This window comes from Tenrec ecaudatus, chromosome 2, assembly GCF_050624435.1.
Source record: "Tenrec ecaudatus isolate mTenEca1 chromosome 2, mTenEca1.hap1, whole genome shotgun sequence".
Taxonomy (NCBI): domain Eukaryota; kingdom Metazoa; phylum Chordata; class Mammalia; order Afrosoricida; family Tenrecidae; genus Tenrec; species Tenrec ecaudatus.
This window is the reverse complement of record NC_134531.1, coordinates 211,900,084-211,918,252: the sequence shown is the minus strand read 5'-3', so window position 1 is coordinate 211,918,252 and position 18,169 is coordinate 211,900,084. Positions and strand designations below refer to the sequence as shown.

General features: G+C 50.6%; 1 protein-coding gene across 1 annotated transcript in view; it reads right to left on the bottom strand.

The window, feature by feature from the left end:
- Nucleotides 1-1,949: 1,949 nt before the first annotated feature.
- PRDM15 (PR/SET domain 15) overlaps nucleotides 1,950-18,169 on the bottom strand; it is a 61,329-nt gene continuing 45,109 nt past the window's right edge. Inside the window, exons 18-23 of the mRNA XM_075542271.1 lie at nucleotides 16,949-17,080; nucleotides 15,318-15,401; nucleotides 14,822-14,997; nucleotides 11,380-11,460; nucleotides 6,450-6,662; nucleotides 1,950-5,403 (exon numbers count right to left, since the gene is read on the bottom strand). Of these exons, the coding sequence (XP_075398386.1) occupies nucleotides 4,924-5,403; nucleotides 6,450-6,662; nucleotides 11,380-11,460; nucleotides 14,822-14,997; nucleotides 15,318-15,401; nucleotides 16,949-17,080 (1,166 nt within the window). The 3' untranslated portion in view covers nucleotides 1,950-4,923. The remainder of the gene's footprint in view (nucleotides 5,404-6,449; nucleotides 6,663-11,379; nucleotides 11,461-14,821; nucleotides 14,998-15,317; nucleotides 15,402-16,948; nucleotides 17,081-18,169) is intronic.

The window sequence follows — 18,169 nt, the reverse complement described above, 5'->3', positions numbered from 1 at the left end:
ATAGGGACAATGTGAGAAGACAACCCTCGCGAAGGGAGTAGCGGCTTCTTGACTGTAAGTCCAGGTTCAGGACGCCTTGCCACCTGGGAACTGCATCTGTCAGTACTGAGTAGCTCAGGGCCCAAGGAAAGAAGGTGTCATCCATGTATGAAAGGGAACTAACTCCCAGCCCTTTTAAAACGCTAACACGCAGCCTTTCACAGATGCTGACAACTCTTCATGAAGACAGCTCTGGGAAGTTTAAAAAAGTAGAGAAGTCATAATGCGCCTATAGGATGTACACTTAGTAAACCAACTCAAGCCACTTCTTGTCAATGAAGTGACTGATGTCCAGTCGCTTGAAACTTCCCTTTTGAGAAATCCCCTGGCGGTTCATGTCGTATAAAAGCCAGTCAGAATGGTCAGGTGAGAAGCGCATCTCTTCGGACGGGTGCTCCGTTAGTGAACTATTTCTTCTGCCCAAAGAACCTCCTCTTTTGAATTAACTAACTTACCAGACTTTTTTCTTTTGACACCTAAGGGAGGGAGCCCTCAGCACTGAAGGCAGGCAGGCTTGGGGCCAGGTGGGAGGGGCGAGCTCTCTGTCCAGGCAACCCAGGGCTCCTTCCACACAACTTGTTTGTTGTTTCCACTGACAATTCTTCATCGCCACACAAGAAGCCAGCTCCTGGCTCTGCCCTAGAATGGGAGTCTTTTGAAAGGTGAGACATTCAAGTCAGATGTGAAAGTGGCCAAGCAGAAGCAGCTGGCGGCCCAGGTCCTTTCCCTGTTTTAATATTGGAATTGGTTTTCAGTGTGTCAAACGACTGGGTTCCCAGATCGTCAGTGTCCCCACCATATGGCTGCTGGAGCAAATGACAGGAATCTAGACTCCAAAAAGGAACACAGGGATATGGATGAATGAACCATTGGCATTAACAGTCACCACCTGTTGCATCCCCTGAAGTGTTTTGAATGGTCATCTTCGTATGAAGAGAGGACCACAGAGGTCTCATATGCACGAGAAGATTTTGCTGCATGTTAAATGAGTGAATCTTTTTACTACCAGACATCCGTTGAAACCTGTCAGAAATATCTAAAACACGATGCATTAAAATTTCTCAATGTTCACAGCTTGAATCCTTTCAAGATTGGATCCTTAAAGAATTTTGTTTTAAATAGTCACGCCCCACAAATCAAGACACATATTCACTGATCAATGAGAGTAAGGATCATTGAAGACTGTACGCCCTAAGAAATCCCTGGCTGACACTGTCTTCCTTTCTCTGGCCCCTGCATTTTTACGGTGGTCATCCCCCCTTGAAGAACTCTAGTGGCTTTATGGGTTAGGTGTTCGGCCACTGACTACAAGGTTGATAGTTCCAACCCACCAGCTACTCCTCAAGATAAAGACAGGGCTGTCTGCTCCTTTAAAGATTATGGTCTCCGAAATCCTACACAGGGTCGCCACGAGTCAGAATCAACTCGACGGCAGTGGGTTGGTTTGAGTTGTTCTTCCCCCGGAGGCAGCCCCGGGATGGCTTGGTGTGTGCTCACCTGCTAACTAAAAAGTCGGTGGTTTGAGCCCACCCACCTGCTCAGCAGCTCACCTGCTAACTAAAAAGTCGGTGGTTTGAGCCCACCCACCTGCTCAGCAGCAGCCAGCCCTGGGGATCTGTTCTCGTAGATTACAGTCCAGGACACCCTGCAGGGCAGTTCTACTCTGTCACATGGATGCGCTCGGAGTTGAACCTGACTTGTCAGCACTTAACAAATGTTTGTGAACACCCGCCTGCCCCCCAGGGAAGCTTCCCGCATCTCAGCATCTGAGGGGCCAGTCAAAATCACTGCAACCCTTTACAGTTTGGGGCCAAAGCCCGGGTCGGGAGTACCACCCTTTCGAAAACACACCGACTGCGTCAACGTGATGAACGGGAAGTCTGGGCAGAGAGTCAGCAGCAACAGGGACACAGGTCGCAGCACCTTTTATTTCTCATCACAGAAGGGATGGGGCACAAGCACACTCAACTTCTCCAGCCAGTCTGAGTGCCGTTCGAGTCCAACAGGAAGCCACTGGTGTTGCCCTCAGTCGGGAAGCCGTGAGCCGGGCACCTCTGGACGCGGTGGGGGGTGCATGGACTCCGAGGTCCACGCCAGGAGTCCTCCACGGGGGTTGAATGCTGGACACAGTGAGGTGGCACTTGGCACAGAGCGTTTTCCTGAGAGAATACATCACACGCGAGTCTGGAGGGTGGGAGGGGAGGACCCTTCCCCTTCCTCGACTCGTAGCACAAAGTTCACGGGAAAGAGGTGCACCCTGGGGCCTCCCGATACAAGCTACCCACCACCATAGAACAGATCACTGTACAACTTTACAAATTCACAGGCAAAAAATAAATTCTCTAACCAAGGTCAGTGCATGGAGCGTGGTGGCCACGACGGCTTGCTCTCCGGTCTCCCTTTGTGGACCTAGCTGTGCACCTTGGATCAGCTACAAAATTAAATACTTCCTGTCAATAGACAGAGACACACGGGCCAAGGACAGTCGACAGTAGTTTGCTCTTTGGCCTGAACAGTACTTTTGTGGTTTGTTTTTTTTTCCTTTTTTGCTATCCAGTTTCTTCTACGCACATTCACGACAATTGTTTTAGGACGACACGAACCCACTAGGCCTCGGATGGCGATCTTATTACGACTAAAAAGGTGTCTGCAGAACGTGGGCCTTGGTTAGGCTTTTAGGAAAAGTTCTCTACATGAGAATGGGAAGGGCGGGCGATGTGGCTGTCCGCTGGGTTCAGCCCCGAGGGCCCACCCACCGACAGGAGGTTCTCTTCAGACGTCTGATGTATTCTCAGTCCAGGCACAGAAAAGAATGTCTTTAAAAAAATAAAACTGCGATTTAAAAGGCCTTTACTTCAGAGGGAAGAGGAGTAAATGATCAATGCTAGTGGGTGTGGAATTAGGAGCCCAAGGCCGATTGGGATGCTGGACTAGGCGATGCGCCCTGGAGACTCTGCACACGCAGCAAAGTCTTGCCAGGGAGGAGAGATGGGCCCTCGGAGTGATTTTGAGTCCATGAGCCACTGATGGTGGAGAATGGAAACAGTATTTCAGAAAACTTATCGTCCCTGGCCCAAACTCACTGGACACGGTGGGTTTACATACATAAATAGGATAAAAATAACTGTCATAAATTAAAAGGTCAAACAAGCCCCCGTACTACTTCAGCAGAGAGGGAGGGCGGGGAGTGTGTGAGACGAGTGAGTGTGAGGGTGAGCGCCATGGTCTCCCAAGGCTCCTTTCCAGGGGCCCAGGGGAGACACGCTTCCCTTATTGATGAAGGCTGGCCATACACAGAACCAGCTCCAGCACTGGCGTCAGCGCGTTGCCCTTAGGAACAAAGTGCTGAGCACGTTGCCTTCGGCACAGCAAGCCATCCTTTGCCACATTGGCACCATCAATATCAGGCCCTCGCGAATCCACTGACTCCTTAGTCTTTCTGCTGGGTGGCTTTCCAAATGACAGAATCTGGGGCTGAGAGGGGTCATGGACAAAGTAAGGCGAAATGTCGCTTCAGGGAACAAAGCTGCAAAGTACCATGAGCCTCCAGACTGCTTTTCCCCATGCCTCTTTAACCACCACCCACACTGGGTCGGCTCCGTAGCTTGAGAACGTGGCCCAGAGGCACACCTGTCTGAGCCGCAGGCAGAGCGGGCTGTCAATCAGCAGGGTCACTTACTGGTGCACCAACTGGCCTCTTGTGGTTCCAAGGCTGCCTGGGAGGAAACAGCAGGATCTTTGGGCTTCAGAAATGCTTCTCCACTGTAAGGAGCCAAACTCCTTCTATATTTTCATGGAAAACGGGGCTTGAAGCACAGCAACCTTTGGAATTAAGGATTCAACAGAAAGCAAGCAACGGTTTCTTCCCTGCTTGTCTTCCCAGGGGAGCTGGGCGGATCTTCAGCCACAATAAATAGGGTGAGCTGGTGGCGCATCCTGAGAGGGCTGAGGCAGGGCGCCGCCAGCAGAGAGGGCGTGAAGGCTGACTGGCCGTGCTCGTGGGAGGCATTTCTTTGCCTTTGGGCAGGTGTGTAAAGTTGGACGTGGTCGGCTGGTCCTACAGTGCAAATGACTTTACAGGTTAAAATAAGATAAAAAGCAACATTGGGTATCACATTGTCTTCAACACACAATGCTTGCGATAAAACATCGTAGATGTATATATTATACAGCTGAGACTCCAGTACACCTGACGCAGGGGCCCCAGCTGACGCCCTTGTCGACTGGACCTGAAGCTCGAGGAGACACTCACGATCCCAGCACATCTTTCTCATGTGGCCTCAGACCACACAAGTCTGACAAATGCAACCCAACTCAAAGTTCAAGGGTGAGAATAAGGTGACCTTAGCTCAGTCTCCTTGTTCACTATAGACCAAAACAAAACAAAAAACACCCCAAAGTGCGGAGAAGGCTGGGCTCTGTGGCTGCGCGCTGCCAGGTCTGAATGCTGCCTGCTTCTCAGACACACGATTCAAGGGCTAAAGGATAAAACCAAAATGAACCGTGTATGCTCCTAGTAACATAGCACTTGCCTCCCGTGAAGCTGCTCCTCCGTAGTTTAACTCTTCCAAGTTTGTGTGCGTAAGACAAAATTGGGTTTTGTAAGGGACGGTCTGATGCACAGCCTTGGGTAAGACGTAATGTGTGTGTGTGGTGGTGGTGGGGTGTGGAGGGCGCCTATCAGGTCAGACCCTGTACTGTATGTGGACGTGTCTATGGGGGTGGGGTGGGGGTGGGGGTGGAGACAACTCTGCAGAGACCACGTCAACCTTGACCCACATTGCAAGGTATGACCTTTCTTGTTTGTTTGGTATCCAGCAACGAGACTCACAAACCCGCCAGGGCCTGCCTGTCTTTCTATTTCCGAGTTCTCTGCAGGGAGACTCAGTAGCTGTACATCTGCTGCTGCGGTTCTGCCTGCACTTGGGGTGGGGCCGCCTGCGGCTGCGGGGGCTGTGGCGGCGGGGGCTGCAGGACGTCTGCCTGAGGCACTGCCCGCCAGGCCAGTGGGTGCTGCTCGCTGAGCTGATTGCCCAGGGGCGTGATGGAGTTGACCAGTGTGGTCAGGTTGATGAAGTGGGCCACAGACTGTGGGTTCGTGGCTTCGGGCTGCGGGTGTAGCTGGATGTCATTTTGGCGGTTATGCAGCATGGCAGAGCCACTGACGGTGTCAAAGGTCACGGTCAGGATGGAGTTGTCCAGCTGCAACTGGCGTTCTGGGGTGGTGAGGTGGCCAACGGCCACTGGCTGGAGGTTGGTAAATTGAGTCCCCGCTGAGGTGGTGATGGGGGTCACGGTGATGTTGGTCAAGCCCACGGAGCTCGATGGGGTGGTGACATTTGGGTCACCCAGCGTCACCACCACCTGGAAGAGTGACACAGAACATAAACTAGTCAGATGCTTCCACAGAGGTGTGAACGAAAGAACCCTTCCCATGCCACACGTGCCCTGCCCAAAGGACAAGGAGGCAAAACTTCTTTGGGGGGGGGGGTGTTGGTGGTGGAGAGTAAACTAAATAATTAAAGTTTACTTTCTAATAAAACTACTTAATTTAAAAGAGGTGACTTCTATTCCCCCCAAAGATCCTTCTGGACAAGAAGAATCATGAAGACACAATCATACGGGCGAAGAGGCAATGAGACACACTGACAAACACACATTTCTCTGTGGGGCGGGGTGCTGGTGTTGATGATACGGAACAGGGCAGGAAAACCCCAACTACAAAGCCAATTAAGGTTAATCAACTGATTCATAGTATCAAGAGATAATAAATAATAAAGAAGCAGTGTGTGTGTGTGTGTGTGTGCAGTGATAAATGGTCAAATAAATGTTATAATGTTTGCCAACAGGGCAGAAAGTCATGGGAATACTGACATGAACTAATGCTCACGTGGGGAACGGGAGGTGTCAGCTGACCACAGCTCTCTGAAGTCCCTGTGACCAGCATGCCACTGCCCTGCTGGGAGCTAAGCCCCGGGTATTTCAAACGCCCAGCTGGTCACCCGTGGGGGACAGGCTCCACACTAAGACAGACTAAAAGAGAAGTCTGGTGACCTAAGAGCCCGATGTCAGCGGCACCGCCTATGGACTGTGACAGGATATTGTCTGACACAGCGCTGGAAGACAGGTGGGCGGTGGGGGGGGGGGGTGTGAGGCACTAAGGACAGCCACAGAGATGGCCTCACACACCACAGCCTTAGAGCTGCTGTGGGGTCAGATCACATGTCACTCTCTCAAGGATGTGGAGCTGACTGCATGGCTGCCGCCAGGGTAGATAGACTGAAAAGGGGTGGGAGCACCATCAAAGGAGGGCTTTCATTTGGGGCAGGGCATGTCTGTCTGTCTGTCTCTCTCTCTCTCTCGTGGCAGGTGTGGGGGCACCTCACGGACACGGGAAGAAGTGGCGCGACCTGCTGGATGCTCTGTACCGCGGAGTTGGTCTCGTCTCCCACGCTGCCCCCCGTGAACTCAGGCTCCTTCTCTGGATACTCGTTGAAGGTGGCGCTCTCAGGCACGGGGGCTCCCGCCTCCTCCTCTGGCTTCTGCTTCCTCTTGTGAGCTCGCTTGGGAGCTTTTGAGTGCTTGCCCTCGGACAGCTCCTCCTGCTCCAGGGTCAGCTCAGGCTGCAGGACATGTGTTTTAGGAAACGACAAGGTTACCAGGTGGTAGAGGGGCTCCGCCCTGACCTGGACACACGCCTGGGCCACCAGTCAAGCCCGCAGAGCAGAGAGCTGCGAAGGGCCACAGAGGAGCAGCAGCCTGTCGGCTTATAGGAGTTACCGAAAGTAAGTGTTGCAGCGTACGAAACAGTATCACGCAATATTGAAAGAGAAGGCAGTAGTAAGTCTCACACTTCCTAACTTTAAAGCATATTACTCAACCACAGTAAGCAAAACAGCCTGGTCTTGGTATGTCAAGAGACAGATAGACCAATGGAACAGCGCTGAGAGTCCAGAAATAAACCCACACATCTCCTCTTGGCAGATTTCAGACAGGGGTGCTAAGAGGAAAGAAGAGTCCTCCAAAGTTGTTGGGAAAACAAGATTCCCACAGGCAGGAAAGTGAAAATGGATCCATGCCTCACACCATACCAAACAGTATGAAAACAAAATGGATTAAACATGTCCATGTGAAAACTAAAATCATGAAATTATTATTTTTAAACATTACTTATTTTATTTTGCTTCTGCCTCCTTCATTCTAAACTATAAAGTTCTTAGAATTTGATGCTGTCAGGCTTTGCTTTTAACAGTGGATTATCTAATAACAAAAACACAAACAGCAAAAGCCTAAGTAAACAGGACCTCATGAAAATTTAAAATCTGCTCAAAAGACCTCACCAAAGAAGTAAAAAGACAAGCGACTGACGACTGGGAGAAGGCAAGTGTTTGGGGGAACCAATATCAGAGAAGAATCTATTTATTTAAACACAGTGCTTTTGTTTTAACATATAATTCACACGTCACACAAGTCAACAGTGCAACTGTATTAGGAAGAGCTGTGGAGACGTCACCACAATCAAGTGCAGAACATTTCTTCTCTCTTGTGCGAATTGATGTTAGCTCCCCAGTTCCCCCAATGCCATGTCCCAGGTAATTAATTATTAATCCAGTTACCACTTCTATATATTTACATATCCTGGATTTCATGTATGGAAAAACATACAAAACCAAATCAAGAAAAATTTAAAATCCAGTAAGAATGACAAGATAAAGGGACGAACAAGAGAAACATAGGTGAAGGGAGACACGGACGGTATAAAACACGGAAATAAAAATAAAGTACAAATCAAGGGGTCACGAAGGTGGGAGGGTAGGGTAGGGAGGGGGGAAAGTGGAACTAATATCAAGGCCTCAAGTGGAAAGAAAATGTTTTGGAAATGATGGCAACATCATCAACGTGCAAATGTGCTCGATTCAATTAATGTAGGGATTGTTATAAGAGCTGTAAGAGCTCACGATAAAACGATTAAACTGTTTTTTAAGCATGTGAGATGCCTTCCCGACATGATCGCCAAAGACAATATGGGTACATAAGCAAATGTGGTGAAGAAAGCTGATGGTGGCTGGCTATCAAAAGATATAGTGCCTGGAGTCTTTAAGGCTTGAAGCCAAACAAGCTGCTATCTAGCTCAGAAGCAACAAGCCCACATGGAAGAAGCACACCAGCCTGTGTGATCACAAGGTGTTGATGGGATCAGGTATCAGGCATCAAAGAACAAAAAATCATATCATTGTGAATGAGGGGAAGTGCAGAGTGGGGACCCAAAGCCCATCTGTAGGCAACTAGACATCCCCTTACAGAAGGATTGTGGGGAGGAGACAAGTCAGTCAGGGTGCAGTGTAGCACTGATAAAACATACAACTTTCCTCTAGTTCCTAAATGCTTCCTCCCCGTGTCCCTCCTCTACTATCATAATCCCAATTCTACCTTACAAATCTGGCTAGACTAGAGGATGTACACTGGTACAGATAGGAATTGGAAACACGGGGAATCCAGGGCGGATGATCCCTTCAGGACCAGTGGTGAGAGTGGCAATATTGGAAGGGTGGAGGGAAGGTAGGGTAGAAAGCAGGAACAGATTACAAGGATCTATATATAGCACCCTCCTTGGGGAATGAACAACATAAAAGTGGGTGAAGGGAGACCTCGGACAGTGTAAGATAGGACAAAATAAAAATTTATAAATTATCAAGAGTTCATGAGGGTGAGCAGGGAGGGAGGGGGAAAAATAAGGAGCTGATACCAAGGGCTCAAGTAGAAAGCAAATGTTTTGAGAATGATGATAGCAACAAATGTACAAATGTGCTGGACACAATGGGTATATGTGTGGATTGTGATAAGAGTTTGTACGAGTCCCCAATAAAATGGTTTGGGGAAAAAAAAGTATGTGAGATGAAGCCTCACCATCTCTGCTTCTAAAAAAACAAAAAGAATGACAAAATAAAAGAGAGAAAAACTTCCAACATTGACTGTGTTTTAGGCGCCTGTTTAGGTGCAGCCATTGAGGTTCCCATGGCACCACGGTTGTGAAACGTGTTCCGTGACACTGGCTATCACTGTCAGTGGGTCAGCACTCTCATTAGCTGCACTGTTTGTTCCACTGCCATTGAGCTGTGTCCCTGCCCTTCCTCGCTTCTCGCCTGTGTCCCAGGGTAAATGCTGACCGCAGGGACTCACGGAGCTGACTGTTCACGCAAACACGTTGGTCATGCTGCTTATTTAAATAGGACCTGTTTCCTTCAAAGACCATCTAGTATTTGGTCTGTCAACAAGTAAATCAGGGAAAATGTATAAAATGTTAACAGCCTAACAACAAAACGGCATGGGCCCCAATCACAGTGGGAAAAGGACTCGAATCTACATTTCACCAGAGAGGATCTTCCAACGGCCACCCGGTGCTCAGTGCCATCAGCCATCAGAGACACAAAGAGACCACAAGAAGACACCAGCTCATCCTCACTGACACGGCTACCCCTTAGGAAGGACACCTGTTTGGCACAGAAGGTCGGCGAGGACCCTCGATGAAGTGGGTCGGTACAGTGGCTGCAGCCACTGGCTCGAGGCTCGCGATGACCGCGAGGCCGGCCGCAGGACTGGCTGGGTTCGTTCTGTGGTGCACAGGGTCGCTGTGAGTCAGAAGAGAATCGATGGCAACCAACATCAAGAAGATGACGAAGTTTAAAACAACCAAGTAACAAATGGTTGGTGAGTAGCCAAGAGCCTAACTGCTGCGCCGCCAAGTCAATTCCTTAGTGTTGAGAGGATGAGGAGACCGCAACCCTTATCCATTATTCATGGGAATGCAAAACGGTACGTCTGTCCTGGAAATCATTGTGGCTATTCCTCAAAAAACTAACAATGGAAAGGCCACTGCTAGGTAGAGAGCCACAGGGGCGGAAAGCAGAGAGACTCAGCTGAGCACTCCAAGGTTCCCTGCGGCATAGGCCCCCGTAGCCCAAAGTCAGCAGATGAAGGGACAAAATGATTTATATACACACAATGAAACACTAGCAACAAACGGCAATGAAGTCTTGAGAAATGCTATAATGTGAATGGAGAATAAAATTTTAAAAAACTCCATGCTAAGTAAAATACATCAATTGCCAAAGAATAAATAAATATTCTCTAACCTCACGAGTATGAAAAGACAAGAACAGGCAAACATACTGAAACCCAAGTCTATGGGTGGTTCTCAGAAGTAGGCAGAGAGCAGAATGGGGAGCACTGCCTGTGAAGCAGTGATCAAAAGGGGAGGAATGCTGAACAGAAACCCCACTTTCATGAAATGGCATCTTTCTGGAGCCATAGAGGTTGGCTAGCCCCTGAAACTGCCACCCTGAGAAAATCTCTAAAAACGAAACCAAAAAATGTCCCCTAAGTCTTTTTAAAAACTGAACAATAGTTACTACTAAAACCAGCATGCCTTGAGTACTGTGCTCTGTTAAGAAGTACCTATCTGGGGTCAAATCAACAACAGCCACACGAAAGATCAGGTCGGAAACCTAGGAGCCGTGAGTTGATGTTACTGAAGCGGAGCAATTCAGAACAAGGAGATCCAGAGTGCTTGCACACACTCAAGACTATAACCCATGCCCCCTGAGTGCGCAAACAGAATTCTCAATGACAGAGACCATGGGCTGGGGGGGGGGGGAAGAGTGGGTGGCTAGCTGGCCCTCTACCCTGGCCCCTGCCAGCTTCCTGTGCCCCCCCTATGTTGCCTGGTCTTATCCACTGGGACGTAGGCCCAGGGGAAAGCCCGCCAGGTCATGGCTCTCATGGCTTCTGCCTCGAACTTTCCTCTTGCACCATGTCACAGGGACACACAGCCTGCAGGGTTCTGGACACTACGCGGGCGGCCCCCTCAAGCGCCTCCCCACAGTAAGCCAGGATGCTAAAGCACGGCTTTGAAAAACAGGCGTTTACATAGGATTTGAAATCCTCAGCAGAGCAGGACATATTCCTTCACATCAAATATGCTTACACATCACTTCCACCTGCTAGGCCGTCACTTATCCGTCTTCACAGGAGAGGGATCAGAGTGATCACCTTTCCTACAACAAGTTCGTCTAGTGCATCTTCCCCTTAGGAAGTTTGCGGTGTTTTGATGACACCAAGCTTCTCTGGAAACCACCTATTCCCTGAAGGGAAGTATGCCAGCATTTAGAAAACCAAAGTCCCAGAGACTTCGCCAAACAGGGAAGACTTTCCAAATGCCCTCCGTGAGAGGAGCTCAATCGGGAGAGGAAAGAGTGAGGCTGGACAGCAATGCCCAAAGGGCAGCTGCTCATGGGTGCAAACTCCCTACATCTCTCACATCTGTCTGTCTGCACGGCTTACCTGAACGATGCCGATGGAGGAGGCATCAATGGTGGTTGTCTCGGGGAGGTGGTCCAGATCGTCGATCCTCACAGCGAGGACCTGTGAGAAGCAGGGGGCAGTGAGCTGGAGGGCAGCCGTGCCGGAAGGCCGCCCATGTTGGTCACTGGCAGGAACCAGCACGCTGAGCAATGGGCAAAGACATGGCCATCTCGGCTTCCCGTCACTCTCTCCAGTGGACCTGTCGGATGTCCAGGGAGTCCCTCTTCTGCTTGGGATGCCTGGAGACTTGGCTTCTGGGTTCCCCACAGGCGTCACTGTCCCCAGCCTTCATCTCCTCCATCTCCACACAGTGCAGGGCACAGACGTCTTTCACAGGAAGGTGAGCTTCTACACCTGTCTTTGAGTATCCTGAAGCAGGCGACTGTTTCCCGCGTTCTTTGCCCCATGCGCCCAGTAAGTACACTCGCAGGGGAGCTGTTATTTGTAACCAACAACCGAGCAGAGGGAGATACAGCTTAGCAAATGTGCCCTCCCCGGGTAGAACCCAAACTCTCCAAACTGTGAGTCGATTCTGATTCACAGTGACCCTATCTATAGGATAGGGAAGAACTCTCCCTGGGAGTTCCCACCCAGATGGTAACTTTATGTGGAAAGCCCTGTCCTTCTCCTGAGGAGTGGGTTGGTGGTTTCAAACAGCTGATCTTGGAGTTAGCAGCCCCAGCATTAACGACTATGCCACCAGGGCTCCTCCTAGTGGTAAAGGTCATTAGAATAAGGAATCACTCCATGCATCGTTTGTACTGCAAACAGTTTCCTTTTTAGGTTAGTATATGTGCAGGTTCTTCTGTTTGTCGATTTTGTGATGAGCTGACACCCCTTGCCCCACCACACCTTCCCAGTGAACCACCCCAAGGGGTGCCCTCAGCTCCTGGCTGTGACTCAGGACGCAAACCCTCTGCCCTCTGTGTGTCCACAGAGCTACCTGGCTCACCAGGTCAGGGGTATTCTAATGAAGTGGCAGGGTGGCTCGCCAACCTTCTTTGACAGTTGTTCTTGAGAATATCACCACCACCCCCATTACGATAACCACCGTCACCGCCACCCCCATCACTGTCCTGTCTATGGCTGCCCTGTCACTATCACTCTCACTGTCCTCACTGCTTCCACCATAACCACGGTCATAACCACTTCTACTATCTCACCACCACCATCACCTTCAGGCTCCACCCATCACCACCACCGTCACCACCACCACCGACGAAGCCGGCATCCTCAGTGCTCTCATCAGTCTAGATGCTGACGAGTCGGAAGAAAGACCACAGAGGCATTTGCTTTACTCTTCGTAGGAGGTAAGACTCAGAGAAAAAGGGTTTTGTATGTTGTCATCTTGTCAATGCTATTTTTGTTCAAAGCAGAGAGATCACAGCTTGAAGTCACGGAACAGGAAGGATCATCCTGGAAGGAACTCGTGCTGAACAGTATTAGAAGCTCATGCCTCAAACAAACAAATCCTCTTTATTCTCAGTATTCACGGGGCCAGGCTGGCATGGCTCATCGATGGTCCAAGGCTGCCCCAAACAGCAGCCCCTGCTACCAACAGGGAACCATAAGGGCACCCCAAGAGCAAGGCCACTGGATCCCCTCCCTCCCTGGTTCTTTGCTGCCCTGGGTTGCTTCCTCTGTGTCATCCACTCTGGTTTGCCATTATTTTACACCCTTGTCTATGTCCTGTTGTCACTCTGTTCCCTCACTCCCCACCCCCCCGACTCTGATGGTGGAGTTTAGAAGAGCAGACACAGTGCTGCCTAGCTGGTATCCCTGAGCCATGTGGCACCATCCAAGTAGGAGCTTGATTGACACCAGTTTGAATTGAATAGGACAAGACATGGAATGGCCCAAACAGAAGAACCCTAAAGTGAACTGAGAACAAAGTGACAAAATGAAACGAAAACCTAGCTACAGGGGCACTCCCTTTACCCTCCCTTGGTTTGCCTGTGCTTAGAGGGGTGGGCAGTGGTCATGTGGCACACTTAGGAAGCTAAGCACCAACATTTGAATTTTCAAAGCCATCAATCAGTAAGAGGATTCAAATGTTTGCCAAAGACCTTTTTACAGCAAAGCCTCATGAAGCAAGGCCAATAAAGCACCTGACAGTCAACACTTGACCAACGCACTCGAGATTAGTATGTGCAACTGTGCGAACCCATAGTGACCAGGATCCGGTCTGCCTGTCAGTGTGTTGTACTGCGGGAGCTTGTGTGTCGCTGTGATGCTGGAATGGATCTCACTGGCATTTCAGAGGCTCATGGTGAGGAGCTTCATATAGTGGGCTATGAGTTGGGCTGCTAACTGCAAGGTCGGCAGTTCGAGTCCACCAGTTGCCCCTCTGGGAACAGATGAGGCTGTCGGCTCCTGCAAAGAGTTATGGCCTCAGAAACCCCCAGGGGCAGTACTACCCTGTCCTATGGGGTTGCTGTGAGTCAGCGTGGACGCGGTGGCAGTTGGCACGTGCCCTTGTCTGTGCCGGCGGCTCCGCGTGCACCCTGGGTTCTTCCCTCATAGAACAGTATTATCTGCTAATATTAACAGTTTTTATGTTCAAGATGTTAATATTTTACACCTATCTGTTTTTCCATTGACTTTTTTTTAAAACCTTCCTACCCCACAACCCACTGCCGACTCACATGACGCTACATACTATCTCCAAGACTGTAAATCCTTATGGGACCACATAGCCTCATCTTTCTCCAATGGAGCAGCTGGTGGATTTGAACAGCTGACCTTGAGGTTTGAAGCCAAACACCTGACCCATAGGGCCACCAAAGGTTACCCGGTTGCCAAGTGTTTTGACAGTCTTGTTTGGGGCTTCTTTCGTGACTGTTATGCTTAGAAAGCTTGTCCTTCCTGTGGTAGCTCGTTCGCTGCATTTTCTTTGCATGTTTTTCAGCTTGCTGCTCCTTAAAGCACGCAGACTTACTCAGGGACCTTGGGTGGCTCTGGCTGGTGGCCTGGGCTGCGCTTTAATCCCACACCAGTTCTTTTGTACCACCCTACTTCTGCCCATTGCTCCAACGCCAACAGGGGGCTCCCCACTTGTCCACCGATCAGTTTCTGCAGAAGGGAGGCTAAGGGAAAAGTCATAGCTGCACTTGCATTTGCGATGTATCCAGACAGCGCCTAGTTTTTAACCGTAGCAAAAAGGTAGCAAGTTGGAGGCTCTTCTATGCTATTCCTGCTCCCCCTAGTGGTAGATCCAGGCGTTCAAAGGGGAAGGTCAGGCCCAGGCCGAGGCGGGGCACTCAGGGTCTGCAGAGGACAGCCTTTAGTGCCCGGCCCAGCATGGGGCCCTCAGAGCAGCAAAAGGAGGCCCAAAGCGGTGGTGGCACAGAGCGGGTCAAGGCCTATGCTCTTGGGGGGCGGCCCTGGGCCAGAGCAGGAGCGGGGTGGCCAGCAGGCTTACCTCCGGGTGCTTGCGCCGCATGTGCCTGCTCATGGAGGCCCTGGTGGACACCTTGGTCCCGCACAGCTGGCAGCTCTGTGCCTCGACCTTGTCGTGGGTGAGCTGCACGTGCTTCTGCAGCATGTACTCGGTGACGTACTTCTTGTCACACACTGAACACGTCCACTGCTTGCCCACTGCACGCGCAGGGAGGAAGAGACAAGACAGGTCACAAAGACTCGCTGCCCGTGCAAATACTAAGGGTGCCTCGACGCAGGGTGGTCCAGAAAGATGCAGGCGCCTGTACTGAATTCAAAGAGGACACCCTTCACCCGCTTGGCAAATGACTGCCATCAGCTACGTCACTGCCCAGTGCGTGCAAACGCCAGGCTGATCTTTCTGGCAGAGCCAGCATGAAGCCAAGACGGCACAGAGGATTCTGAGACAGTCTGCGTGATAAAACCACAACATGGACGCTTCCAGCCCAGCAGCCACTTGGGTCTAGGTCCAAGCTTACCTGTGTGGATGAGCTTGTGTGTCTCCATGGTGTTTCTCTCGCTGAAAGTCTTCCCGCAGAGTTCACACATGAAATCTTTAATCCCTGCAGGAGATGGCATGTCTAATCGCATGTGTTCCGTTTAACGAGACATTATTCTTATTATCATACCGATCATTACAGTTGTTCGTTGTTCTCAAGTTGACCCCAGCTTGTGGCAACCCCGTGCCCTATGGGATTGGACCACTGGGATCCACGGGGTTTTCACTGGCTGATTCTCTGAACCAGCTCACCAGGCCTTTCTTCCTAGTCTTAGTCTGTACGTTCCTCTGACACACGGTGACATGCGATCCTCCACTGACAGACAGGTGGTGGCTACACACAAGAGGCTTCAGCTGGCAATGAATTTCCTCTCATTGCTCTAGTTTACGCTTTAGAAGCCTTTGGCTCAAACCTTTTTCAACAAAACAAATCCAATCAAACAAAGAAACTCAAACATCCAGTTGAGTCGACTTAGGGGGACCCTACAGAACACAGTAGAACGGCCTCAGTGGGTTGCTGAATGAGTACATCTTTAAGGGAGCAGAAAGCCTCATCTTTCTCCCAAGAAGGAGCTGGTGGGTTGAAACTGCTGATGTGGCACTCAGCAGCCCACTGAGTAACCCACTAGGCCACCAGGGCTCCTCAGAGACTTCGTCCTGCTTGGTCTGAACCTGGAAGCTCTGCAGAAACCGACCCACCAAGCATTGCTCGGCTTGAAGCTGAAATACTGGTGGCATCACTTCCAGCAAAGATGTCACCTCGAGGACAAAGGTGTGCCTGACCCACGCCACGGCATCTTCAATGCAAAAGCTGGACGACGAACAAGAAAGGCGGAAGAATAATGATGCCTTTGAACTTGGTGCTGGGACCAAGAACTATCAGAAGAATAAGGGGAGCTGAACAGTCATCAGTACAAAGGGCCATGGACCGCTCAAAGAGCACACCAAGCTGGCTTGGGAAAAGTACAGCCAGAATGGCTCCTTAGAAGCCGGGATGGTGAGACGTCACCTTGTGGACTTTAGGTACGTTATCAGGAGAGATCCCACCTCCAAGCTCACTGCCACTGAGTTGATTCTGATTCACAATGAACCCAGAGGACAGGGAAGGACTGCCCCTCTGAGTTTCGAGACTGTAACTCTGTACTCAAGTAGAAAGCCTCATCTTTCTCCTGAAGAGCAGCTGGCAGTCGTGAACGGCTGACCTTATGGTTAGTAGCCCAATGTATAACCCACTATGCCACCTGGGTAGGAGAGTCCCTGAAAGGGGACATCATGGTTGGTCCAGTAAGCGGGCGGAGAAACGGAGGAAGACCCTCGACAAGATGGACTGACACACTGGCTGCAACAACTGGCTCAAATATGAGAACAACGGGGAAGCTGGAGCAGGACTGGGCGGTATTTCATGTACATGCTGCACCATAAACCGCCAACAACTGGTTTTTTAAAGAAAATGCTTAGCAGTTGGGGTTCTCTCTGTCATTGACTTCACTGTAGCACCTTCTGGTTTCATTTCAAAGAGTCAGGGCTCTGATGGAAGCCAGCCACCCCACCACCCCTACCCACCCTACACACACACACACACAGAGTGGCCAGAAGCCCTTCTGCACTCACCCGTGTGCCGCTTGTAGTGCTTCAGCATGTTGACCTTCTGGGCAAACTTGCGGTGGCACTCCTTACACTCATACTCCTTGATGCCCTTGTGCAGCTTCATGTGGTGGCGCAGCGCGTGCTTGGTCTTCATGCCTTCCATGACAGAAGCAGGTCAGGGTGTCAGCTGGCCTCCCCGCCACAGGGATCCTGAGACTCCTGACCCCATCACTTTCTCTTGAGGGCTTCCAAGCCTGTACCCCAGGAAAGGTGCCCAGCTCCTGGCTTTGGCAGGGAGTTATCAGCAAGTATGGGGCTAACGGGGAGAGGGTGAGTGGGTGCATCTCTAGGGCAGACTCCTGGCATCACCCGCCCAAAGACCCAGGGAAGCCGATGCCCTCGGTGGCCACCAAGGTACATTGACGGGCAGACGGCCATGCTCCTTTCTGTTTGCCAAGCCCGCTACCATTTTTGTGTACAGAAGGGTAGAAGCTGCCAGTGAACTCCTAAACTATGTGACCCAAAGAGAATTTTAAGTCAAAATGTAGGCATTTGGCCTAGGCTGCTTCTTAGCAGCTACCATTACCCCTAGTAGTCACCTCCGTGCTGGCTAACAGTTCGGCCACAAGCAGCTCCCTTCCAACCTAACCTGCTCTACTCGGTTATCTACAACACCCCCTAGTGGACACGGAGGGGAATGTCCATCAGCCCCTGCCAATCTGAAAACCGGGACCTGGTGAACCGGCCAGTGCACCTTGTGAGAAAAGCCAGCAGCCACGGCACTCTTGAGCCAGTGTTATTGCTGTGTGGGTCAGTTGTGACCCACAGTGGCCCTATGGATGAGAGGCTGATGGTGCCCAGTCCTGCACCATCTTCACGAGTGCTAAATGTGAGCCCAATGCTGGAGCCACTGTGTCAGTCCGTCTATCGAGGGCCTTCCTCTTTATGCTGAGCCTGTACTTCACAAAGCATGATGTCCTTTTCCCGAGACTGGCCTCTCCTGGTAACACACCCAAAGAACACTGCCATTCTTGCTTCTGAGGAGCAGTCTGGCTGTACTTCTGCCAAGACAGATTTGTTTGGTTTTTGGCAGTTCGTGGTATTTTCAATATTCTTCTCCAGCACCACAATTCAAATGCACCCAGCCTTCTTTCATCTTCCTTACTCAGTGCCACCAGGTGCACCGTAGTCCTCCAAATAACATCCTTGTTTTCAACACTTTAAAGCGGTCTTAGGCGGCAGCCT